The sequence below is a fragment of the Taudactylus pleione genome, unplaced genomic scaffold (assembly GCF_031769625.1).
Source record: "Taudactylus pleione unplaced genomic scaffold, aTauple2 ptg000173l, whole genome shotgun sequence".
NCBI lineage: Eukaryota > Metazoa > Chordata > Amphibia > Anura > Myobatrachidae > Taudactylus > Taudactylus pleione.
Genome location: NW_028284575.1, coordinates 5,743,978 through 5,770,107, shown reverse-complemented (window position 1 = coordinate 5,770,107; position 26,130 = coordinate 5,743,978). Strand labels below are relative to the sequence as shown.

Genomic DNA, 26,130 nt, shown 5'->3' with positions numbered 1-26,130 from the left:
GCAGGTGACGTGTACAATGACGCTACTTTGCTAATTATGCATGCCCTTTAAACGGCGTTTTGGTGGCCTGACACGCCTGCGTTCGCACATCCACTCCCCCGTTCACATGCACCATCCCGTTACCACCCACAAACGGCGCTGTCTGACCTCATAGTGGCTTACGAGTAACCAAAATCAGATCACGACAAATGGCTTGCATACGCGCACTGCGAATTATATGCATGCGCAGATGGGTGAAAATTGCTCAGAGCGAGCGATTGCGCCTTAGGAAACGGGTCTGAATCAGGCCCTTAGTACCATAGTGGTGCAACCATGCGCACTAATGTGACACAATATTGTGTTGAAATTTTATTCCTATAAGAAGACCTGTCCAGGCCGATCCTTCTCTGCATCAACATGTTCACACGAGTTATCTTTTATTTCTTGCTTCTGTACTTATTATTAATAATACAATTATTACACTAACACAATACAAATATATTATTTCTGAAGTCTGTTGCTGGCTCCTTCTCTCCCCGGATACTATGAGGAGTCACTGTGATATTCTACGTCCCTCTTCCCTCATTACATTTGGAAGTTGTCCAAAACCAAACTGTTATCTTTACTATTAGACAAAGTGACGTCTATTGTGCAACAGCAGCTCTCTCCCTCTCTGTCTCTCTCTCCCTCTCTCTCTTCTGCGGCTGTGTGCGAATCACGTGTCTGACTGACTGCTGGGTATACAGTATATATAATAATCCATGCCGCTGTCACACAGGGTTTCCTCCACAGCACTCGGTAAGTCTGTTTGTGTGATCCGGTTCCTGTTAAATCTTACTGTATTATATCTAGGGGTGAGCGGGTTCGGATTTCTGAATTCCGAACCCCCCCGATCCGAGTCCGATCCGAGTCAGGCTCGACTTTTCCCGCCTGACTCGGATCTGAAATCGAGGCAAAACGTCATCATCCCGCCTTCCGAGTCTCGCGGGTTTTGGATCCTATATAAGGTACCCGCGTCGGCGCCATTTTCTCACTCGGCTGTGGACAGTGAAGAGGGAGGGTGGGAGTTAGGGCTGTGTAGTGTAGTGTAGTGTAGTGCTGCTGTTGTCCACTACTTCAAAGTCCATAGGGGCTGGCTGTGTTGTGCTGTGCTGCTGTTGTTAATAGGGGCTGTGTCCACTACTTCAAAGTCCATAGGGGCTGGCTGGACTGTGTTGTGCAGTCAGTTCTCCATAGGGGCTGTGTCCACTCCAAAGTCCTGTGCAGTGTCCCAGTCCTAAAGGAGTGCTGTAGTGTTGTCCAGGGGGTGCTCTGTCCATCAGGGGTGCTCCCCCCAAGTGCTAAAAAAATAATATATTTTCTGTGTTTGTGAATAGTGTGCGCAGTAGCCGCACGTGCATCAACAAAGTAGTGCCAAGCGTGCGCCTGTGTCATAAGTAAAGGGCCGGCTGGCTTGACCGTTAAGGGTGCTGTAACCCCCGAAAGTACACTCCAGTCCAAACCAAAAAAAAAATTATTTTCTGTGTTTGTGAATTGTGTGCGCAGTAGCCGCACGTGCATCAACAAAGTAGTGCCAAGCGTGCGCCTGTGTCATAAGTAAAGGGCCGGCTGGCTTGACCGTTAAAGGGTGCTGTAACCCCCAAAGTACACTCCAGTCCAAACCAAAAAAAAAATTATTTTCTGTGTTTGTGAATTGTGTGCGCAGTAGCCGCATGTGCATCAACAAAGTAGTGCCAAGCGTGCGCCTGTGTCATAAGTAAAGGGCCAGCTGGCTTGACCGTTAAAGGGTGCTGTAACCCCCAAAGTACACTCCAGTCCAAACCAAAAAAAAATTTATTTTCTGTGTTTGTGAATTGTGTGCGCAGTAGCCGCACGTGCATCAACAAAGTAGTGCCAAGCGTGCGCCTGTGTCATAAGTAAAGGGCCGGCTGGCTTGACCGTTAAAGGGTGCTGTAACCCCCGAAAGTACACTCCAGTCCAAACCAAAAAAAAAATTATTTTCTGTGTTTGTGAATTGTGTGCGCAGTAGCCGCACGTGCATCAACAAAGTAGTGCCAAGCGTGCGCCTGTGTCATAAGTAAAGGGCCGGCTGGCTTGACCGTTAAAGGGTGCTGTAACCCCCAAAGTACACTCCAGTCCAAACCAAAAAAAAAATTATTTTCTGTGTTTGTGAATTGTGTGCGCAGTAGCCGCACGTGCATCAACAAAGTAGTGCCAAGCGTGCGCCTGTGTCATAAGTAAAGGGCCGGCTGGCTTGACCATTAAAGGGTTCTGTAACCCCCAAAGTACACTCCAAACCAAAAAAATATATATTTTCTGTGTTTGTGACTTGTGTGCACTGTGGCTGCACGTGCATCAACAAAGGAGCAGCGCCAAGCGTGCGCCTGTGTCCCATAAGTAAAGAGCCGGCTGGCTCATTTCTTAAAGGGTGGTGTAACCCACAAAGTGCACTACTCTCCAGCAAAAATAAAAAAATATTTTCTGTGTTTGTGCGCTTTAGCCGCACGTATATATATCAATATAACATAAATGGAGGACCAAACTTTCTCTGATAAAAATAAAATAGGGAAAGATCAAGAACCACTTCCTACTAGTGCTGTTGCTGCTGCTGGGAGTTGTTCATCATCCCAGAGAGGAAGTAGGAACATCACTACTTTTACTAAACAATTGACCCTCCAACAGTCCCTAGCGATGAGGATGAAGTACGACAGCAGTCATCCTGAAGCAAAACGTATAACTGAGGCCTTGACTGCTATGTTGGTGTTAGACGTGCGTCCGGTATCCGACATTAGTGCAATGGGATTTAGACAATTGATGGAGGTAGTGTGTCCTCGGTTCCAAATCCCGTCTAGATTCCACCTGCATCCTCAAAGCAGCAGCGACAAGCATGCGTCTGTCTGTTAAAGGGTGGTGACACCCTCAAAGTGTGCTACACAAACAATAAAAATATTCTTCTTTTTTCTGTCTTTGTGAATTGTGTGGGCTGTAGCCGCACCTGCATCCTTAAAGCAGCAGCGACAAGCGTGCGTCTGTCTGTTAAAGGGTGGTGACACCCTCACAGTGTGCTACACAAACAATTAAAATATTGTTCTTTTTTTTTCGGTCTTTGTGAAATGTGTGGGCTGTAGCCGCACCTGCATCCTTAAAGCAGCAGCAACAAGCATGCGTCTGTCTGTTAAAGGGTGGTGTAACTCTCAAAGTGCTCCAAAAAATAAAAAACTATTTTTTAAATGTGTTTGTGACTTGTGTGCGATGTAGCCGCACTTGCATCCTCAAAGCAGCAGCGACAAGCGTGCGTCTGTCTGTTAAAGGGTGGTGTAACTCTCAAAGTGCTCCAAAAAATAAAAAACTATTTTTTTAATGTGTTTGTGACTTGTGTGCGATGTAGCCACACTTGCATCATCAAAGCAGCAGCGACAAGCGTGCGTCTGTCTGTTAAAGGGTGGTGACACCCTCAAAGTGTGCTCCACAAACAATAAAAATATTCTTCTTCTTTTTTCTGTCTTTGTGAATTGTGTGGGCTGTAGCCGCACCTGCATCCTTAAAGCAGCAGCGACAAGCGTGCGTCTGTCTGTTAAAGGGTGGTGTAACTCACGAAGTGCTCCAAAAAATAAAAAACTATTTTTTTAATGTGTTTGTGACTTGTGTGCGATGTAGCCGCACTTGCATCCTCAAAGCAGCAGCGACAAGCGTGCGTCTGTCTGTTAAAGGGTGGTGACACCCTCAAAGTGTGCTACACAAACAATAAAAATATTCTTCTTTTTTCTGTCTTTGTGAATTGTGTGGGCTGTAGCCGCACCTGCATCCTTAAAGCAGCAGCGACAAGCGTGCGTCTGTCTGTTAAAGGGTGGTGACACCCTCAAAGTGTGCTACACAAACAATTAAAATATTGTTCTTTTTTCTGTCTTTGTGAATTGTGTGGGCTGTAGCCGCACCTGCATCCTTAAAGCAGCAGCGACAAGCGTGCGTCTGTCTGTTAAAGGGTGGTGACACCCTCAAAGTGTGCTACACAAACAATAAAAATATTCTTCTTTTTTCTGTCTTTGTGAATTGTGTGGGCTGTAGCCGCACCTGCATCCTTAAAGCAGCAGCGACAAGCGTGCGTCTGTCTGTTAAAGGGTGGTGACACCCTCAAAGTGTGCTACACAAACAATTAAAATATTGTTCTTTTTTCTGTCTTTGTGAATTGTGTGGGCTGTAGCCGCACCTGCATCCTTAAAGCAGCAGCGACAAGCGTGCGTCTGTCTGTTAAAGGGTGGTGACACCCTCAAAGTGTGCTACACAAACAATTAAAATATTGTTCTTTTTTTTCGGTCTTTGTGAAATGTGTGGGCTGTAGCCGCACCTGCATCCTTAAAGCAGAAGCGACAAGCGTGCGTCTGTCTGTTAAAGGGTGGTGACACCCTCAAAGTGTGCTACACAAACAATAAAAATATTCTTCTTCTTTTATCTGTCTATGTGAATTGTGTGGGCTGTAGCCGCACCTGCATCCTTAAAGCAGCAGCGACAAGCGTGCGTCTGTCTGTTAAAGGGTGGTGACACCCTCAAAGTGTTCTACACAAACAATTAAAATATTGTTCTTTTTTTTCGGTCTTTGTGAAATGTGTGGGCTGTAGCCGCACCTGCATCCTTAAAGCAGCAGCAACAAGCATGCGTCTGTCTGTTAAAGGGTGGTGTAACTCTCAAAGTGCTCCACAAAATAAAAAACTATTTTTTTAATGTGTTTGTGACTTGTGTGCGATGTAGCCGCACTTGCATCCTCAAAGCAGCAGCGACAAGCGTGCGTCTGTCTGTTAAAGGGTGGTGACACCCTCAAAGTGTGCTACACAAACAATAAAAATATTCTTCTTTTTTCTGTCTTTGTGAATTGTGTGGGCTGTAGCCGCACCTGCATCCTTAAAGCAGCAGCGACAAGCGTGCGTCTGTCTGTTAAAGGGTGGTGACACCCTCAAAGTGTGCTACACAAACAATTAAAATATTGTTCTTTTTTTTTCGGTCTTTGTGAAATGTGTGGGCTGTAGCTGCACCTGCATCCTTAAAGCAGCAGCGACAAGCGTGCGTCTGTCTGTTAAAGGGTGGTGACACCCTCAAAGTGTGCTACACAAAGAATAAAAATATTCTTCTTCTTTTTTCTGTCTTTGTGAATTGTGTGGGCTGTAGCCGCACTTGCATCCTCAAAGCAGCAGCGACAAGCGTGCGTCTGTCTGTTAGAGGGTGGTGTAACCCTCAAAGTGTGCTCCACAAACAATAAAAATATTCTTTTTTTTTTTCTGTCTTTGTGAATTGTGTGGGCTGTAGCCGCACTTGAATCCTCAAAGCAGCAGCGACAAGCGTGCGTCTGTCTGTTAAAGGATTACATCGGTGACAGCATCCAAGTAGGCATGTCAGACAGTCCGTACCTGTACTGGCAGGAAAAAGAAGCAATTTGGAGGTCCCTGTACAAACTGGCTCTATTTTACCTGAGTTGCCCCCCCTCCAGTGTGTACTCCGAAAGAGTGTTTAGTGCAGCCGGGAACCTTGTTAGCGAAAGGCGTAGGAGGTTGCTTCCACAAAATGTGGAGAAGATGATGTTCATAAAATGAATTATCAACTCTTCCAGGGAGACCAGCCTCCAGAACGTACAGAGGGACCTGTGGTTCCAGCAGGGACGAATTAATACTCTGTGAGGATGAGGATGTACATAACACTGAAGAGGGTGAGGAATCTGTGGATGAGGAGGATGAGGACGACTTCTTGCCTCCGTAGAGCCAGTTTGTGCAGGGACAGATTAATTGCCAGCTTGTTTTGTGGGGGCCCAAACGAACCAATCATTTCAGCCACAGTTGTGTGGCAGACCCTGGCGCTGAAATGATTGGTTTGTTAAAGTGTGCATGTCCTGTTTATACAACATAAGGGTGGGTGGGAGGGCCCAAGGACAATTCCATCTTACACCTCTTTTTTTTCTTTGCATTATGTACAGTTTGGGGCCTAGTTTTTCAATGCCATCCTGTCTGCCACTGCAGTTTCACGCCTAGATGGGTCACGTGTTTGTGCCGCCCACTCGTGTCGCTTAGCATAGTCATCCAGCTACCTCGGTGCAACCTTTTGGACATAAAAACACTATTGTGAGGTGTGAGGTATTCAGAATAGACTGGAAATGAGTGGAAATTAAGGTTATTGAGGTTAATAATAGCATAGGAGCAGAAAAACCTACAAATTCTGTGATTTTAGCTGTTTTTATGCTTTTTTTCAAAAAAATACAGATCCAAAACACAAAACCCAGAACCCAAAACACGGAAGGGTGGTTTTGGCAAAACCAATCCAGATCCAAAACACGAAGAAAGATCCAGATCCAAAACCAAAACACGAAAAGTGGCCGGTGCACACCCCTAATTATATCTCATTATAGCATTCATTATAAATATGTATTGAGAACTTACTGGGCCCAGGTGCAGCGCAGGATCCTTACTGGTGGCAATACTTTTGGCACGTGACTTGTGCTAAGGCACCTAGATTCCCCCATAAGCGCACAGGTTTACGTACAGTGATTGCTGCATTGCAGCGGAGTCATTGGAGGTATGACTTACTATGTACAGGGCAGCTCATTTATACAGAGCGATGCTTTTTCATCTGTTCTTAGAATGTTTGCAAATTAGATGATTGAAATGACTGAAATTAGAAGATTTTGTAGAGTTCCTTACTCTGCCCGTGATGATTTACATTGCGTGCGCCGTACACACTACACGATCTGGTGTATGATGGCGCGATGTGTCATTACAGCACCGTTTTGTTCCCATTCCATTGTCCCACCTGCTGTGCAGACCAGCAGACGGGACGATCTTCAGAAACGATGGCTTGGGTGCACATACTAAGCAAAATAAATCATTCCGATACGCGATACGTAGTGGTTACGCGCAATCGTAACTGCGATCTCTTAATCATTCAGGTCAGGCTTTTTTTTTTGCTCTCTAAAGTCTAAGAAAGTTAATATTTCGTAAATAAATGATATAATAGTTTGGAAATGATGTTTATTGTTCATGTGTATTATACATGTATGATGTGGTACACAAACACAGTTATTCTGTAAGAAAGGACCTTTTCATAGACTTTCGTGTCTGTTTTGCATCTGGAACATCTCTTGAGGCACCAGCAATAGTCCACAAGCATATTCACATCTCAGCGGCCCTGGTACCTATCTTCTAGGGATGGACATCGGAATCTTATGGTTAGCAACCATCGATGTTTCCGATTTGATGGAAGTACTTTTTCCATGAAATACCGGAAATTCGATGGTTGCCAGCCCTCAGATGCAGCTTTTCGATGCCCATCCGATGGTTGGATGTGGAGGGGGAGCGCACACCGCAGGAGAATGGATGCCGGGCACATGCGCTGGAGACCCCCCCACAGTGACGTGGGCGTGTGGTGCTACAAGGCTCTGCCCCTTTCCTGCAGACTCCGCCCCTTTACTGACAGTAGTATACCCATCGTGAATATTTGCAATGCGATGGCTGGTTGCCATCGCATTGCATGATTTTTTTGTTGGAAGCCGGGCAACCATTCGATGCCGGGTTTGCGATGCCCATCCCTAGTCTCTTCCATCTGTTGAATAACTGTACTTGTGTACCATTTCATATATATATATATATATATATATATATATATACACAATTGATGTGAATGTAAATCTGCTTGAAACAATAAACAGTATAATTTCCAACCTATAATATGATTTATTTACAAAATATGATCTTTTTTTAAAACTTGAAAGAGTAAAAAAAACCTGACCTGATTGAGCAAAATGAGTTATATTATTGAATTCACTATGCACCAGTTATAAAAGATCAACTTAAAAGACCTTAACCTCAAAAATGACGGAGACCAGTGTAATTAAGAAGCTTAGGCCCTCATTCAGAGCCGTTCGCTATTTGCGGTCGTTCGTTTAAAAACAAGGGGTGGCTATTCAAATGATCCGTACGCACATTGCAGTCTGTTCACACCTCTAAGTCTGAACGAACGAGCAAAACATACGCTCGTTTATTTGTTTAAAACGCCCCCTGGCCGCTCGCACCATACGTCATGTCCGCTATTTATTAGATTAATCGAGTACATCGACCAGCGTATGAACTGCTCGCTATTCTTGTGGTTGGTGTTTGCTACCACAAATTTGCGAGCAGTTCTGGCTCTAAAATAACCCAGTGACGTGGTCATTGACGCTGCTGTTTTAAATATACACACCCATAAAACGCCCGTTTTGACCTTTAAGCACGCCTGCGTTCGGATCTCCACTCCCCATTTTCAAGCACCTTCCCCTGTTACCACCCACATACGCCTCATTCTGTCACTCAAAATAGCAGGCACTCGCTATATAGCGTACAAACGATTTTCGGCCGCACTGACTGGTTCGCGCATGCGTACTAAAAAGCGTACGCATGCGCAGATGTGCAAACATCGCTCGGAACGAGCGTACTGCCGCTAACGAGCGGCTCTGAATGAGGGCCTTAGTTAGCACAGCCCCAAAATGTATTTACGTCAGTGATAGTCCATCCATATTAGGAGCACAGAATCAGCAACCCTGGAACATACTGTACATGGACTTCTCACATGTCTCCTAAAACTAGGAAGCAAATATAGTTTTTCTTTATTATAACATTTACAATTGTTCATGACAGCAGTACGCCACTTCCAATTGCTTAATTAATAAAAGTCACAATTTAGTATAGGTGCATTTTTTGGCCTCCGAGGTACCCTAACCCATATCTGGTGGACCTGCCCGGCTCTTGAGCCTTTTTTGGACCTCCTTGGTTCATGCTCTTCTGAACACTATCTTTGGAGACCCGATTCCAAAAGACCCATGGACCTTCCTTTTAAGTTACCCCCCTCCTGATCTCAGCAACCGCTCTGTTAAATTGTTGTCCCACGTTTTAGTTGCTACTAAAAGTTTGATTGCTCGTAACTGGAAAAACTCTCTCCCACCAACGCTCTCTGCCCTAAAGTCACAAATCCGACATACAGTATAGCGGAAATGGAAAATATAACCTACGATCTTCATGACAGAGGCTATATGTTCTCTCAAGTTTGGGCTCCACGGCTCTCATATGACAGCGCTTCACTGCCTCTGCTCCCTACGCTCACCACCCAAATGTGATTCATGCGCAATGGTTGAGTCTGCTCTCTCCAATTCGACTTCCCTATGCAAACCTCCCTAATTAACTGAATATTCTTCTCTCCTGTTCTCCAAATGGCATATTTTTTTATTATATTTATTTTTTCTATCTTATAATACCTCTTGCACAGCATTCGGCATTTTCTATGATATTTTGCTTCCCCTCTACTGACCCCCCCCATATGCTTGTTGCTACTAATTTTATTGAAAAAATGGCTCATGTATGCTGTTGATTATATTTATGTTTTTCTATGTTACTCCCATGTGAGCTTTCTAAATAAAGTATTTAAAAAAAAAAGTATAGGTGCATTTTTAATTTCCTTTTTGTATTATTTTTTTTTTTAATTAAAACTCTGAACAACAGGACAGAAAACAGCAGAATGTCGGGTACACTAGCGCCCAGGGAGGCCGGCAAGTTCATCACTGAGAAGAGCAGGGATGTGTTTGTGGAGCCGGAGGGGGTGCGCTCACTGGCCGAGAAGCTGTTTGAGAAGATTGGTCGGAAGGAGATCAGCCTGGCGGGATGGAAATCTCTCCATGAACTGAACCCACAGAGCTCTGGGGAAGACGCCGTCAGCTGGGTGTTCTTTGCAGATACTTTAAACTTCTCCTTCTGGTCAGAAAATCCGGAGAAGAAATTCCTGGTCAGATACAAAGGCAAAGAGTACAGCGGCTACTGGGCGTTCTGCGCTGCCATAAACAGAGCCTTGGATGAAGGTCAGTGAGTTACTCTCTCAATGCATGATCCACTCCAAGTATTCAGTGCCCGGTCGGGAGATGGACAGTATTGCACAGCTGCGCACAAACGGCCAACAAAATGCAAATGCTGCAGGAAATAGACCCCTCCTGTATTCCATTTGCGATCTGAGTGCAGCGCCTGTAGACCCCGCCTCAGATCACCATCGCAACCACGGTTGCTCCTTTGGCCAAGCAGCGCAAGCCGAAGCTTACATCAGCCTGTCCCGGTGCCTGGTCACTGGCGAGGCCAGTAAATCTGCGTCCACCGACGCAGACCCTGGCATCGTCCCTCCTGACTCCTGAAAAATGGGGGTGAAACGCCCCCGTTTCCAGGAACGGTGCCCAGCCATGCCCCCCTATACACTGCAGCATGCCAATCATGTTACAGCTAAGGGGGGACTGTGAGCGAGATCGCAGGAACCGTTCTGCACATACACAGACCAGGACCTGCGCAGACCCCTAACCATCGTGTTAGTGCACATCTCTGAATCATGCCCTCAGATCGCAGTTACTCATTATCCCGTCACAGGAAGATTGTGCCGGGCATCTCCTAATGACGCTTCCTGTACCTTTATATGTAGAAGGGCGCAGTCTGGGTAGCGACCATGCCGTCCCCTCGGCCTTGTATCCTGGGCAGCGGCATTGGTCACATCCCTCTCACTACGGCCCTGCTTTGGGCGGCTTCTCCACTATATCTTGATACATCTCCCCCAGGGTAACGTGCACTGAGAGACAAGCTGCTGAATTTTTTAAATGCTCAGGTGTTGTGTCACCAGTCATTGCTTCCCCCCATTACACGCTGACCTGGGTTGAACTGTAGTTTCTTTGGCAGGAGAAGGATGTGTTACAGAGCTCATTGATGATAAGCATTCTACTAGTGATGCTTAGTCATTGTGACCAACCACAGGATCCTTCTAGCTCACAGAGATTGTGCAATAATCTGATTTAATTACAAACGTTTCGCCTTGGTTAGCACCAGACTTTGATGTAATGACTAGATTAGGACTCCAATAACCACTTATGAGTCTGCTAGGATCCCCAATAGACATAGACCTGAAATATGTGTGTGTAATTCTGGCGTAATATTCAGTTTGTTATATTTATTATCATCATTTTTTATTCAATAGGCGCTACAGAGGGTCTGCAGCACTTTACAGGGGCTAAACTTACAAATATTGCAAAATAAAGGAGTAAATAAGCATGAGAACAACACCGTACCTCCCAACTGTCCTGCATTCAGCGGGAGAGTCACGTTTTTCTGGGACTGTCCCGCTGTGCCACCCACGGGCCGCAGTGTCTCGTGGTGGGGGGAGCGGGAGTTGGGTGGAGCACACACAGAATAGATGATGTGCGCATGGCTTCTGTTCACAGCGTAGGGAGAGCCTGGGGGCAGCCCAGCATAGAGAAGCGCTGGGCATGCCCACATAGATATCACTTCTCTGCCATGTATGATTGGGGGGCTGGGTGGTAAATGACAGGGCTGCTATGCGCCCCTGTCATTATTGGCGCTGCTGTCTACAAGATAGCAGCGCCGATGGGCAGGGCTATGTATGATCGGTCAGTTCGCCTGACCGTTCCGCCCGCTGCAGGTGTCGCTATCGACAGCTGGCAATGCCCTTTCCCCACAGCAGGGACAGCGCTGTCCATGCTGCACGGGCTGCCAACTCCAGGGCTGCACGCGGGATCTCGTAATGCTTACGAGATCCCGCACATGCTCATTGGAGCCGGCCGGGAGTAAGACAGCTGTGTGTTCTAGCAAGGATCGCCGGAGGGGGAGTTTTCACTCCCCCGCTGCGGCAGATGAGATGTTCATACATCTCATCGTTGGTGCTTACTGCTTCGCCCCGGTAAAGAGACGAAGCAGGAAGAGTTATAGCAGTACGATGGGTGGGATGTACTGCTCTTGCGGAGTATATCCCGCCATGCATCGGTGATCGCAAATGTACTAACATATACAATCAGTACCGCAATGGACAGCTCTTCCGATAAGAGCTATACTTTGCGATCTGCCCTGCGCCGTGGACTTCCAAGTTTATGACACGGGAGTCCACCTGCGCATGCACAGATTGACGCGGCGGCCACTGGGCATGCTGGGAGGGATCCGATCGGATCCCTCGTACCAGCACGTTGCAGTAGAAGCCCATAGGTTTCTATAGGGTAATGCCAGCAAAAGCTACTACTGTTGTCTGTTCACACTGGTTATACTCTAAGGCACAGGTTCTCAAACCCGGTCCTCAGGACCCCAAACAGGTCTTGTTTTCCAGATCTCCTTACAGGATCACAAGTGAAATAATTAGCTCCACCTGTGAATCTTTTATAATGTGTTAGTGAGTAATGAGTACACCTGAGCACCTGCTGGGTGATCTGCAAAACGTGTACTGTGTGGGGTCCTGAGGACCGAGTTTGAGAACCACTGCTCTAAAGGTGTCCATCCACTAGTAGATCAGGGAAAGATGGTACAATTACGACATCGTAATCATACCATCGCTCCCCTAGGGGGTGCTGTGCCTACACTGACCGATTGATCTTTCAGTCTAGGCACATCATTCATCCCCAAACATGGTCAATCTGTCGTTATCGGCAGCTTGGCCTGGATGTTCGGGCGATGATTGATGTTGGAAACGAACAGCGGGAGCGCGCATCGCTGGTTGCTTTCCGACATTTGGATGCACGATTTGTAATGTCGTAATCGTGCAATCGTACAGTGTAATCGGCTAGTGGACGGGCACCATTAGTTTATATTTTTATATAAAGCCACTTACTTATACTTAACTTGACAAAGTAATAGATTTTTCCAGTTGCTGGGAGTCTATTGATTCTGACCTTTTTGCTCTCTATATATGGTTTAAAGAAGCTTGCTATAACCATATAATTTATTGGTACAACAGAATATTTAACAGATGTTTACTGCTATATACTTTGAATATCCCAGATGCTTATTGCTTACTGAATTTTCACTACGGTATTGTCATTACCATTCATTAATGTATGATGACACATGATTATTCATATTTCTACTGAAGTATGGCTTTATAGATTGTATGAATATATATTTTTATATTAAATCATTTATGTACACTATCCATTCCATTTTTTAGAAGCATTATTTAAATGTGATTATTATAGCGCTGTCTATTTATTAATTAGTTCATTTATGTATTTGAGGTTTCAGTAGCCTTAATTCCTGCAGCTGCTCTGGAATCACTGCCTACGCGGCGCCTGAATCGGAATCACTGCCGACGCAGCGTCTGACTCATAACCACTGGGTAGTTCTCCCTGCAGCGAGGTCCGGCCTGGTCAGTGCAGGAAAAGCTTCTGATCGGCAAAGTATACAGCCATAGAAGTAGCCGCACTAGAACAATGAGCAAGAATAGGGAGACATTCAGGCAATGCTCAGACAATAGATTAGTTGACAATAGTTATTGCCCGTACCGTTCATATTTGTCCTTACAAGGGGCAGCAGACTCCGGAAGAAACACCCGTTAACAATCAACATATTTTCCTTTTTGTCTTAAAATCCCTTAATGCCGACTTGGTTTCCTTTAGGCTTTCCCATAACGACAGCGTCTTATTATTCCAACATAACCATGGACAAGCTCCAGCATGTCTTCCGCTCCGACACCGATGTTCCCATCACAATGATGGAAACCCGCCTGCAGATCCTTCATCAGACCGGAGAGATTCTGATGACGAAATTCGGAGGCTCGTTCCTGAACTGCGTGAAGATGAGCGAGAAAAGTGCCGTGAAGCTAATGAGGCTGGTGGTGGAGAATTTCCCTTCCTATAGGGACGAAGGGGTCTTCCAGGTTGTCAATTATTCAAATGTATTGTTTTTTTTTATATACTATTGAAATAGTTTGGGAATACTTCACTACCGTATGATCATGTAATGAAAGCTCAAATGAGAAACACAGAGTGGAAATACAAGTGGTAATCCACTTCTATTTCTTATTGCGTTTATTCTGAAGGGGGCTCTGATGTATATACTAGTCACCGGAAAGGGGGCATTTATTGTGAAGGGGGCTCTGATGTATATACTAGTCACCGGAAACGGGGCGTTTATTCTGAAGGGGGCTCTGATGTATATACTAGTCACCGGAAAGGGGGCATTTATTGTGAAGGGGGCTCTGATGTATATACTAGTCACCGGAAAGGGGGCGTTTATTCTGAAGGGGGTTCCGATGTATATACTAGTCACTGGAAAGGGGGCGTTTATTCTGATGGGGGCTCGGATGTATATACTAGTCACCAGAAAGGGGGCGTTTATTCTGAAGGGGGCTCTGATGTATATACTAGTCACCAGAAAGGGGGCGTTTATTCTGAAGGGGGCTCTGATGTATATACTAGTCACCAGAAAGGGGGAGTTTATTCTGAAGGGGGCTCTGATGTATATACTAGTCACCAGAAAGGGGGCATTTATTCTGATGGGGGCTCTGATGTATATACTAGTCACCAGAAAGGGGGCGTTAATTTTGAAGGGGGCTCTGATGTATATACTAGTCACTGGAAAGGGGGCGTTTATTCTGATGGGGGCTCTGATGTATATACTAGTCACCGGAAAGGGGGCGTTTATTTTGAAGGGGGCTCTGATGTATATACTAGTCACCGGAAAGGGAGCGTTTATTCTGAAGGGTGCACTGATGTATATACTAGTCACTGGAAAGGGGGCGTTTATTCTGAAGGGGGCTCTGATGTATATACTAGTCACCGGAAAGGGAGCGTTTATTCTGAAGGGGGCTCTGATGTATATACTAGTCACCGGAAAGGGAGCGTTTATTCTGAAGGGGGCTCTGATGTATATACTAGTCACTGGAAAGGGAGCGTTTATTCTGAAGGGGGCTCTGATGTATAACCTAGTCACCAGAAAGGGGGCGTTTATTTTGAAGGGGGCTCTGATGTATATACTAGTCACTGGAAAGGGGGCGTTTATTTGGAAGGGGGCTCTGATGTATATACTAGTCACCGGAAAGGGAGCGTTTATTCTGAAGGGGGCTCTGATGTATATACTAGTCACCGGAAAGGGGGCGTTTATTCTGAAGGGGGCTCTGATGTATATACTAGTCACCGGAAAGGGGGCATTTATTGTGAAGGGGTCTCTGATGTATATACTAGTCACCAGAAAGGGGGCGTTTATTCTGAAGGGGGCTCTGATGTATATACTAGTCACCAGAAAGGGGGCGTTTATTCTGAAGGGGGCTCTGATGTATATACTAGTCACCAGAAAGGGGGAGTTTATTCTGAAGGGGGCTCTGATGTATATACTAGTCACCAGAAAGGGGGCATTTATTCTGATGGGGGCTCTGATGTATATACTAGTCACCAGAAAGGGGGCGTTTATTTTGAAGGGGGCTCTGATGTATATACTAGTCACTGGAAAGGGGGCGTTTATTCTGATGGGGGCTATGATGTATATACTAGTCACCGGAAAGGGGGCGTTTATTTTGAAGGGGGCTCTGATGTATATACTAGTCACCGGAAAGGGAGCGTTTATTCTGAAGGGGGCACTGATGTATATACTAGTCACTGGAAAGGGGGCGTTTATTCTGAAGGGGGCTCTGATGTATATACTAGTCACCGGAAAGGGAGCGTTTATTCTGAAGGGGGCTCTGATGTATATACTAGTCACCGGAAAGGGAGCGTTTATTCTGAAGGGGGCTCTGATGTATATACTAGTCACTGGAAAGGGAGCGTTTATTCTGAAGGGGGCTCTGATGTATAACCTAGTCACCAGAAAGGGGGCGTTTATTCTGAAGGGGGCTCTGATGTATATACTAGTCACCGGAAAGGGGGCATTTATTGTGAAGGGGGCTCTGATGTATATACTAGTCACCGGAAAGGGGGCGTTTATTCTGATGGGGGCTCTGATGTATATACTAGTCACCGGAAAGGGGGCGTTTATTTTGAAGGGGGCTCTGATGTATATACTAGTCACCGGAAAGGGAGCGTTTATTCTGAAGGGGGCACTGATGTATATACTAGTCACCGGAAAGGGGGCGTTTATTCTGAAGGGGGCTCTGATGTATATACTAGTCACCGGAAAGGGAGCGTTTATTCTGAAGGGGGCTCTGATGTATATACTAGTCACCGGAAAGGGAGCGTTTATTCTGAAGGGGGCTCTGATGTATATACTAGTCACTGGAAAGGGAGCGTTTATTCTGAAGGGGGCTCTGATGTATAACCTAGTCACCAGAAAGGGGGCATTTATTCTGATGGGGGCTCTGATGTATATACTAGTCACCAGAAAGGGGGCGTTTATTTTGAAGGGGGCTCTGATGTATAACCTAGTCACCGGAAAGTGGGTGTTTATTCTGAAGGGGGCTCTGATGTATATACTAGTCACCAGAAAGGGGGCGTTTATTCGGAAGGGGGCTCTGATGTATATACTAGTCACCGGAAAGGGGGCGTTTATTTTGAAGGGGGCTCTGATGTATATACTAGTCACCGGAAAGGGAGTGTTTATTCGGAAGGGGGCACTGATGTATATACTAGTCACCGGAAAGGGGGCGTTTATTTGGAAGGGGGGTCTGATGTATATACTAGTCACCGGAAAGGGGGCGTTTATTCGGAAGGGGGCTCTGATGTATATACTAGTCACCGGAAAGGGAGCGTTTATTCTGAAGGGGGCTCTGATGTATATACTAGTCACCGGAAAGGGGGCGTTTATTCTGAAGGGGGCTCTGATGTATATACTAGTCACCGGAAAGGGAGCGTTTATTCTGAAGGGGGTTCTGATGTATATACTAGTCACCGGAAAGGGAGCGTTTATTCTGAAGGGGGCTCTGATGTATATACTAGTCACTGGAAAGGGAGCGTTTATTCTGAAGGGGGCTCTGATGTATATACTAGTCACCGGAAAGGGGGCGTTTATTTGGAAGGGGGCTCTGATGTATATACTAGTCACTGGAAAGGGGGCATTTTTTCTGATGGGGGCTCTGATGTATATACTAGTCACCAGAAAGGAGGCGCTTATTCTGAAGGGGGCTCTGATGTATATACTAGTCACTAAAAAGGGGGCGTTTATTCTGATGGGGGCTCTGATGTATATACTAGTCACCGGAAAGGAGGCGTTTATTCTGAAGGGGGCTCTGATGTATATACTAGTCACCAGAAAGGGGGCATTTATTCTGATGGGGCTCTGATGTATATACTAGTCACCAGAAAGGGGGCATTTACTTTGAAGGGGGCTCGGATGTATATACTAGTCACTGGAAAGGGGGCGTTTATTCTGAAGGGGGCTCTGATGTATATACTAGTCACTGGAAAGGGAGCGTTTATTCTGAAGGGGGCTCTGATGTATATAGTAGTCACCAGAAAGGGGGCATTTATTCTGATGGGGGCTCTGATGTATATACTAGTCACCGGAAAGTGGGCGTTTATTCTGAAGGGGGCTCTGATGTATATACTAGTCACCGGAAAGGGGGCGCTCTGATGTATGTACTAGTCACCGGAAAGGGGGCGTTTATTCTGAAGGGGGCTTTGATGTGTATACTAGTCACTGGAAAAGGGGCATTTATTCTGAAGGGGGCTCTGATGTATATACTAGTCACCGCAAAAGGGGCATTTATTCTGAAGGGGGCTCTGATGTATATACTAGTCACCGCAAAAGGGGCATTTATTCTGAAGGGGGCTCTGATGTGTATACTAGTCACTGGAAAGGGGGCGTTTATTCTGAAGGGGGCCATGCTGAACTGGGCCCCTTACAGAGCTCCCAGGGGCCCTGAAAATTACATAACACACTTCTTACACCACATTAGTGCAGAACAAGTAAATATATGACAATAAGTTCTGTGACTGATTTTCTGATCGTTTCTATTAAAAGAAAAATATAAGCATTGAGATATTGGAAATTTGGTAATGATACTAAAACACCTAACCAAATACATTGTCGTGCACAGGGCCAGAAGGTGGCCTTCTACAAGCGGGCTCAGATCCTGGTAGGAGACACCTGGGCAGTACTGGAAGGAAAGAATGACGGCTGCTTCTATGACATCCATAAAATAACCATGTTGGCTGATTACCGTGTTCCTCAGGCCCTGGTCCACTTCGGAGTCATTAGATATTCAGAAGAGCTACTTAGAAAGCTGAAAGAAGGTTTGTACAGCAAAGAGAGATCTTTTGATGTTTAGAGTCTGTTACTAGCTTAGGAGAAGCAATATTCATAGAGCCCAACTCAACAGTGCCACCTAGTGCCCAAGTTATGATATGGCATGGTGAAATGCTTATTTGCTGTTGGGCTATGCAACAATGTTTGACCAAGGGAAGTCATGTTTTACTGTTATTCTCTCACCTTAACAGGTGATGGATTTCAGTATATGGCGCCCATTTTTCAAGGATATTCCTGACCAACAATAGTGTTAGAAGCATTGGGTGGTGCTAGCTACTATTATACGAAACCTGCTTTATGGTCATTTATTTGCAGATATTAAAAATATAAACTATAGAACATCATAAGATTCGGTAAATTATTTTAAAAATATAAAAATTATTTACCTGTATATATCCAGTAGGTATAACAAGATAGCTAATACATAGGGATTTATCAATAGGGGTGAAAGAATAAAGCTACAAACTTAATTACTATTACTTTATTACCAGCTCTTCCCCTCCCCTCATCCTTCCCCCTCTCCTCCTTTCCCATCTCTCCCCCCCTCGCCCTTCTTACCCCCTCCTCCTTTCCCATCTCTCCCCCCCTCACCCTTCTTACCCCCTCCTCCTTTCCCATCTCTCCTTCTCTTACCCCCTCCTCCTTTCCCATCTCTCCTACTCTTACCCCCTCCTCCTTTCCCATCTCTCTCTCCCCTCACCCTTCTTACCCCCTCCTCCTTTCCCATCTCTCCTACTCTTACCCCCTCCTCCTTTCCCATCTCTCCTTCTCTTACCCCCTCCTCCTTTCCCATCTCTCTCCCCCTCACCCTTTTTACCCCCTCCTTTCCCATCTCTTCTTCTCTTAACCCCTCCTCCTCTCATCTCATCTCTCACCCTTCTCTTACCCCTCCTCTTCCTTTCCCATCTCTCTCCCTTCCCCTTCTTACCCCCTCCTCCTTTCCCATCTCTCTCCCCCTCAACCTTCTTACCCCCTCCTCTTTTCCCATCTCTCCCCCTCACCATTCTTACCCCCTCCTCCTTTCCCATCTCTCCTCTCCCGCTCACCCTTCTTACCCCCTCCTCCTTTCCCATCTCTCTCCTCTCCCCCTTCCCTTACCCCCTCCTCCTTTCCCATCTCTCTCCTCTCCCCCTTCCCTTACCCCCTCCTCCTTTCCCATCTCTCTATTCTCCCCCTTCCCTTACCCCCTCCTTTCCCATCTCTCTCCTCTCCCCCTTCCCTTACCCCCTCCTCCTTTCCCATCTCTCTCCTCTCCCCCTTCCCTTACCCCCTCCTCCTTTCCCATCTCTCTCCTCTCCCACTTCCCTTACCCCCTCCTCCTTTCCCATCTCTCCTTCTCTTACCCTCTACTCCTTTCCCATCTCTCTCCCCCTCACCCTTCTTACCCCCTCCTCCTTTCCCATCTCTCTCCTCTCCCTTCTCTTACCCCCTCTCCTCCTCCTTTCCCATCTCTCTCCCCTCCCTTCTCTTACCCCCTCCTCCTCCTTTCTCATCTAGCTCTCTTTCCCTCCTCCATCTTTCTCCCCTCCTTATCATCTTTCCTCTAACTCCTCCTTTCCCATCTCTCTCACACCTTTTCCTTCATTCCAATCACCCCTTTACCATTTCTCACCTTATTTCCCAGCTTTCTCACCCCATGCAGCATTTTCTCATTTGGGGTCAGGTGGGAGGGGTGGACATCAAACTGGGGGCACTTTATCTCTCTCCATGGTTTGACATATTTCCGCCCCAGGGGTGAGTGGTGGTCGTCAGTACAGGTGGGAGGACCGGCTGCCAGAGCAAATGATAGAGGCGGCCGCCAGAGCAGTTGGGAGGGGTGGACGGGCTTATTTAGGGGCCGGGTTGTTGTGGGAATTCATGTGGTGGTTATGCACACAGAGGGATGGCCATTGGTGAGGTTTCCATTGATAGTTACCATTGATGGGTCCATGGGTTATTTCTGTCAATGGTTTGTAACAATAATTTATGATCCCTTAACAGGTGCGCATCAAAAACCTGCAGCTTAGTTCACCGTTCTAAAAAAAAGAGCATCACCAGCAACCAGCGCCAAACATTTGTTTTAAAAATATTTTTGATTGTATACTTCTAATGGCACAAAAACCATCAATGGTTTGCAGCCCTCGATGGCCAACTCTGCTGGGGGCACGGCCCGCCAATCAAACAGGGCGGAGTTAAGCGGCCGAGGGATCGGGGCTAAGCTCCATTCTGTCAAGGAAAAAAAAACTATTGACTCCCACTCGTCCATCGATGGTGAAGAACCATTTGCTCTCTGCCATCAATGGCGAAACCATCAGCCATAGACAGCTAACCATCGATGATTGCTAACGATTGATGGGCAATGGCCATCCCTATGTGCACACACCTCCAGTGAGTAAAAACTGTTCAGCTGTGACTCGGTGTCCTGACATGGAAGTCGGGCATTCACTATGTCTCTGCAGCAGACACTAAGGGCCTGATTCAGACCCGGTCGCAAGCGCTGAGCGCTCGCAACCGGGTCGATAGTGGCCCAGTGCGCACACGCGGCATGCGCACTGCACGTGCGCGAGCCCTGGAGCGAGTGCAAAAAGCGCTCGCTCCGGGACTCACTACAAAAGGGGCGGCTGTCGATGTTGGTCACCCACAGCTATGCGAGTGGCCAGGAGGCCGCTCCTAAAAAAAACCAGTGCCCGCCCTGATTCAGAGCGAGCGCTCGCTGAATCAGGCCCACAGATCTTTAAGGGGGGACAGGGCCTCCCCCCAGCTTTAGTGCGCAACTTTGGAGATGGGATTTTAGGGCATTATATACAGTAGTAGATCCCTAGACATCAGTAACATAATGGTTTAGTTACATACAAAATAAATAAATATAAGCTAAGTATATGAAATGAAAATGGCATATTTCTCACGTATGTAGAAGATTGTACAGTAAAGTGTTTGGTTTACTTCATACAGTACATGAATACTGGCACAGGCCCATAAACATTCCCTACTCTTAATTCGACTTACCCAATTCTCTTTCTTCCTTTAAGGTTTCCTCTTTCAGAGCGGAGATCGCGAGGAGATGGAGGTCCGGGGCTGCTCGATCTGGGCTGTGGACCTGGTGTATGAGCACCTGCTAAGTCTTTTCCAAAAGGACGGGCAAACTATAAGCAATGAGATCAATCCTATCCTGATCAATAACTTTCTGTGGGATTTTGCCCGTGATAACAGGAGTGCGGTGGATGTTGTTCCTTTTCACAGAGTCAGGGGCATCTACTACTAGTGAGGCCATGATTGTAGTATATAAACATTTCACACTTCTGCTATGTCCTAGGGGTAAATTCAGGGGCGTCTTAAGAGAGGAGGGGGCCCATGTGCATACCCCATGCCGGGCTCCCTCCTCTCTCCCTGGCGGCCAGCAGTCGACTGACGTGGCTGGCTGACCACCCCAATATCAGTAGACTCCGGGCGCTAGAGTGTACCCAGAGTCTACTGCACATGCGCAGAACGCCGGAAAAATGGCCATTTTCCGGTATTCTGTGCAGCGCGGGACCACGCATAGGTGAGTTTTAGATACTATGGGTGCAGGGTGTGAGGTGTGTCCCCCGCACATCCTGTACCCATTATAGATACACCCCTGTGTAAATTTACTAAGATGGGAGTTCTATTAAGAAGTGATGTTGACCATAACAATCAATCAGATTCCAGGTATTATCTTCTAGAAGGTGCTAGATAAATGAGAAGTAGAATCTGATTGGTTGCTATGGGCAACATCACTTCTTAATAGAACTCCCATCTTTGTAAATGTACCCCATAGGCCCGTATTCAATTTGAGGTGAAAAGTCCAGACTTTTCGCCTCCTTTGCCTGTTTTCCAGGCGGAAAAGTATCACGCGCGTGCCCGCTTATCCCTGTATTCAATTTCCATGGACGCGAAAACGGGACCAGGTGAAACTGGATGCGGTGAAAAAATGTGGCAATTTTCGGGAAATCATCCTTGGACCCCCGTAAAGATGTCCAGACATGGGGGATCACTATGGATACCCCCGTTTTTGCATGCTGAAGGGAAGTTGGGCTTTTAAATAGCCGCGGCAGGTGCATAAATGCGCCTGGAAGAAGGTGATGAAGAATAACACTTAGCTTTTTTTGGAGGGAAAAATAACTATGGCCATAAACTTTGGGGTACATGAAAATGGGTGCAAGCATATTTTTAAGTCCCTAAAATGATTTTTAAAAATTCTTCAAAAATGCACCTGCCGCTACTCCCCGCAATGAAGAAAACACCTGCCGCATATAAGGGAACTGTTTTTTTTTTACACAGATTATTTTTAGGGGACACTCCCAGAGGTTCAGGCTATTTTTCTTAAGCCTGCACCCCTATACCCCAATTCTGCACTTTTTTTCGCCATGTAAAGCATGGTGAAAAGTTATCCCCGTTTTTTTATGAACGAAATGGTTTTGTAATTGAATACGGGGATAATTGAAACATGCGAAAATGACGTCATCGGCGATAAATTATTCCAGTTGCCCAGAACAGATATGAATGAGGTTATCATGAATGTTCTGACCTCTCTATAACAATTAAACACAAATTCAGAGCTAAATTGTCTGCGCTTGGTCTAATTATCCGATTCAATAAAAAGTAAAGCGTCCGATGCCGTCAGTTGTTTATCCAGTTACAATTCTATTTTATTAGGTTTGTTACAGATTAAAGTATTTGACAGTTTTCAATTTGTCCTGTACATGTAATAAAAGACTCCATGTCAGTTTGGCATTAATATACCAATTATTGTGACCTGAATATCAAAGCGCATATCTATCCAGGGGGGCTGGTGGTCCCAGGGCCCACTCATAAGCCTTAATTCATACAAACACTCTTTTTTTATTTATTAGTATGTTTCAAGGCAACTGAATACAATGAAACCAGATGAATAATAGCAGTAATATAAAATAATTGCGTTTTATGGCACAATTTCTCGCTCTGCGCTGGCAGGATATTGCGGTGCTCGATTTCCAATGTCCAAGCAGCATTATAATAATACATGGGAAACCTTTTTATTTTGGGATATATGAGAGGGAATACATGTAACATGAGCAGCCACGATGTCCGTTCCTGTGCCCAGCCAGCGAGCGTCCTTTCCAGCAACAGTGCCAAGCCCGACGGCCAATTTATGCTTGGCGCTGGGAACCGCTGTACAGAGCACAAAACGCCAGGGGCCGGGTGCAGTGCTGAATGTAAGTCGACCATAACTGCTGGGCGCTAAGTGCACAGAACTAAATGCGTAGCGTCACACTTAGGCAGAGACGTAGGCATCTTCGGAAGCGGATTGCTGCTCATCATAATCGGTGCACTTGCACCAGCCGTATTCTTTGTGCTAAAGAGAGGACTGAAAACTGACCGTATGTACATAGCCTGCAGCTCTTCCTATGCACCGTCCTCTCTGAGCATTACCTATGGGCCTGAGTCAGTGCGGTACGCTGATATGCAATCGCATATGCAAACTTTGCCGCTTAGCAAGTGCTAAAATACGCTAATGCATCAGACCGGAATTTGTATTGAGACGCCCACCGGAGCCCTCGCTGCTGCCCGCACCTGCGCACACAAACGCAGCACTAGATGCGGAACTCCCTGTAACCACCAACAAAACGGGCTCTTCCTGTTAATCCATTGCAAGTGAATCCTCACAGCTGCGTGATCGCAATTCATTCGCAGAGCGTGCGCAATGTGGCTGTGACGCGTGCGCAAACTCCGATAATTGCTCTACTGCGTTTACGTTGGAAGAGCTTTCAATTCTAAATCACGTCCTACGTAAGAACGGCCAGCAACACCCCGGTCATGTCCCTTCAGTGCACGCCCCGTGCGTAGAGATGCAAGATACGCCAATGGGTTCACTTCTGCATCCGCTCCCAAATGTACATATTTACCATCTCCCTCACCCCCAACCATTTCCTATACATTGTCGGTCATCTCTTATATCACGGAGGTCTCCATTATCTGACCCTCCTTGTTACATTGTTACCTGCCGGCTGTCTCACTGCTCCCAGCTCGTCTGCTACATACAGGTGCGTCCACATAGGGTTCTGGACTATAGATAGAAAGTACAAAAGGTCAATGTCTAGATAGTCACCAGGGGATACATTTACTAAAGTGAGAGTTTTTAGAAGTGAGTGATGTTGCCCATAGCAACCAACCAGATTCTAGCTATTATCTTCTAGTTAAATGTTAAGTAGAATCTGATTTGGTTGCTATGGGCAACATCACTTCTAAAACTCTCACTTTAGTAAATTTACCCCCAGATGTTAGACAGTCAATAGGTCGACCGGGACAAAAGGTTGACAAACTAAAGGTCAACAGGTTAAAAAAAAAAAAAAAGGTTGAGGGTCAGGCACTTACCCCGATGTTTAGGCATTGGGAGGGAGGTTTAGGCAACCACCTCAACGGTAAGGGTTAGACACCAGGAGGGAGGCTTAGGGTGATGATTAGAGCTAAACTCCCCCCCACCCCCAAAAAATAATAATGTGTCGACCATTTTCATGTCGACATTTTTACATGTTGACCTCCAGTGTGTCAAACTTTTGTCCCAGTCGACCTATTGCCTGTGTAACATCTGGTGTCTATCTAGACTGTCAACCTTTTTACTGTCTATCAGTTAATCCACACCCCTGCACATACACATATACCTAAGATCTCATCAGATAGCCCCGGACGGCGTGCCATGGACTATACTAAGCCGTACCATTCGCCCTGCTACACAGTTTTGTAGCCAATTTGCATCATTAATGCAACAAAAGTACAAAGCAGGAGCTGTCTGGTCACGGTTACTGGCATTGCGTGCAGCTACATCATGTACAGCTGGCACGGGTACAACGCTGCATCTCACATTAGTGACAGGTCTGGTGTGACATTATGCTGGGCGACTTCTAGTTGTTGTCATTATGAAGGTCAATAAAACATACCCTAACGCGTATATACTATACATACTTATCACAGTACAGACACTTTCATGTCCCCCAAATAATTTTATTTGCTGGAATACGCTCTCTGGAGATCGTATTTCCTTCATTATTAGTAAAAGTTGTAAAAAGCAACCATTTGACACCATTTTAGAGCCCACAATGCTCATAGCCACTATCGTCCATCCATGCTGTCCTATTTTATCTGCAATTTCTGGGGAGGGGGGTTTCAAGATATTTTCCCCGCTCAGTATGACCTTCGCTAATTGACTCGGCCCCTGTGCCTCTCATTTCATTGCAGACACCAGTGTCTGTCCTCACTGCTCATGCTGGTCTGCCTCCATACATCTCATACCTATCCTCTGTCCCCGTATCTCCCTGGCTTGCTTCACGGTCTGGTCGGCGGTCAGTACTCCCGATACTGTAGGAGCCAACTACAGGGCATTTAGTGATTGTTCCTCATGGAAATTTCATTAAAGTAATGAGCGGGAAGCAAACATCGGCTGAGTCCATTATAACCAAAGCATGGTATCGCAGAGCCAGCACACAAATGCATACAGGCACAGCGGTTCTTTTGCAGTATATCAGAGATACCAGCGTGGGCCTGCTGACATGAAGCTCCGGACGAACCTTGGATGCAGAAGTTGATATTCTGAGTAACCCTGTGGTTGCTACGGAGGACGGGATCACAGGTGCAGTCTAAGACACGCCTCGAAAAATGGTTGTGACATGCCTACAATTGAATTGCCACCCGCCTGTTGCCAGCCCACAAACATTCCCTGCCTGTCAATCACTTTGCAAATAAATCCTCACGGCAAGCGACTTAAGGCACGTGTGCAGATCGAGTCAGGCCCTGAGTGCAGAACCTCTGGCACACCCCTCCTAATGAATTATCATGCCCTGAGTGCAGAACCTCTGGCACACCCCTCCCAATGAATAATCAGGCCCTGAGTGCAGAACCTCTGGCACATCCCTCCCAAAGAATGATCAGGCCCTGAGTGCAGAACCTCTGGCACACCCCTCCCAATGAATAATCAGGCCCTGAGTGCAGAACCTCTGGCACACCCCTCCCAATGAATAATCAGGCCCTGAGTGCAGGACCTCTGGCACACCCCTCCTAATGAATAATCAGGCCCTGAGTACAGAACCTCTGGCACACCCCTCCTAATGAATAATCAGGCCCTGAGTACAGAACCTCTGGCACACCCCTCCTAATGAATAATCAGGCCCTGAGTACAGAACCTCTGGCACACCCC

At 46.3% G+C, this 26,130-nt stretch overlaps 1 protein-coding gene across 1 annotated transcript; it reads left to right on the top strand.

Annotated features, from left to right (window-relative positions):
- The first annotated feature begins 707 nt into the window (after positions 1 to 707).
- On the top strand, positions 708 to 21,262 carry LOC148521203 (queuosine 5'-phosphate N-glycosylase/hydrolase-like). The gene is made up of 5 exons (XM_088475557.1): positions 708 to 777; positions 9,486 to 9,838; positions 13,406 to 13,665; positions 17,755 to 17,950; positions 20,972 to 21,262. The coding sequence occupies exons 2-5, from the start codon at positions 9,502 to 9,504 to the stop codon at positions 21,202 to 21,204; spliced, it is 1,026 nt and encodes a 341-aa protein (XP_088331683.1). The 5' UTR covers positions 708 to 777; positions 9,486 to 9,501; the 3' UTR covers positions 21,205 to 21,262.
- Positions 21,263 to 26,130: the final 4,868 nt, after the last annotated feature.

Bases quoted from the DNA above. Each gene is read 5' to 3' on its own strand.
- LOC148521203 (XM_088475557.1), top strand. From the start codon at position 9,502: ATGTCGGGTACACTAGCGCCCAGGGAGGCCGGCAAGTTCATCACTGAG. The intron at 9,839-13,405 runs GTCAGTGAGTTA...GGTTTCCTTTAG, and splicing joins AAACAGAGCCTTGGATGAAG to GCTTTCCCATAACGACAGCG. The intron at 17,951-20,971 runs GTTTGTACAGCA...TCTTCCTTTAAG, and splicing joins ACTTAGAAAGCTGAAAGAAG to GTTTCCTCTTTCAGAGCGGA.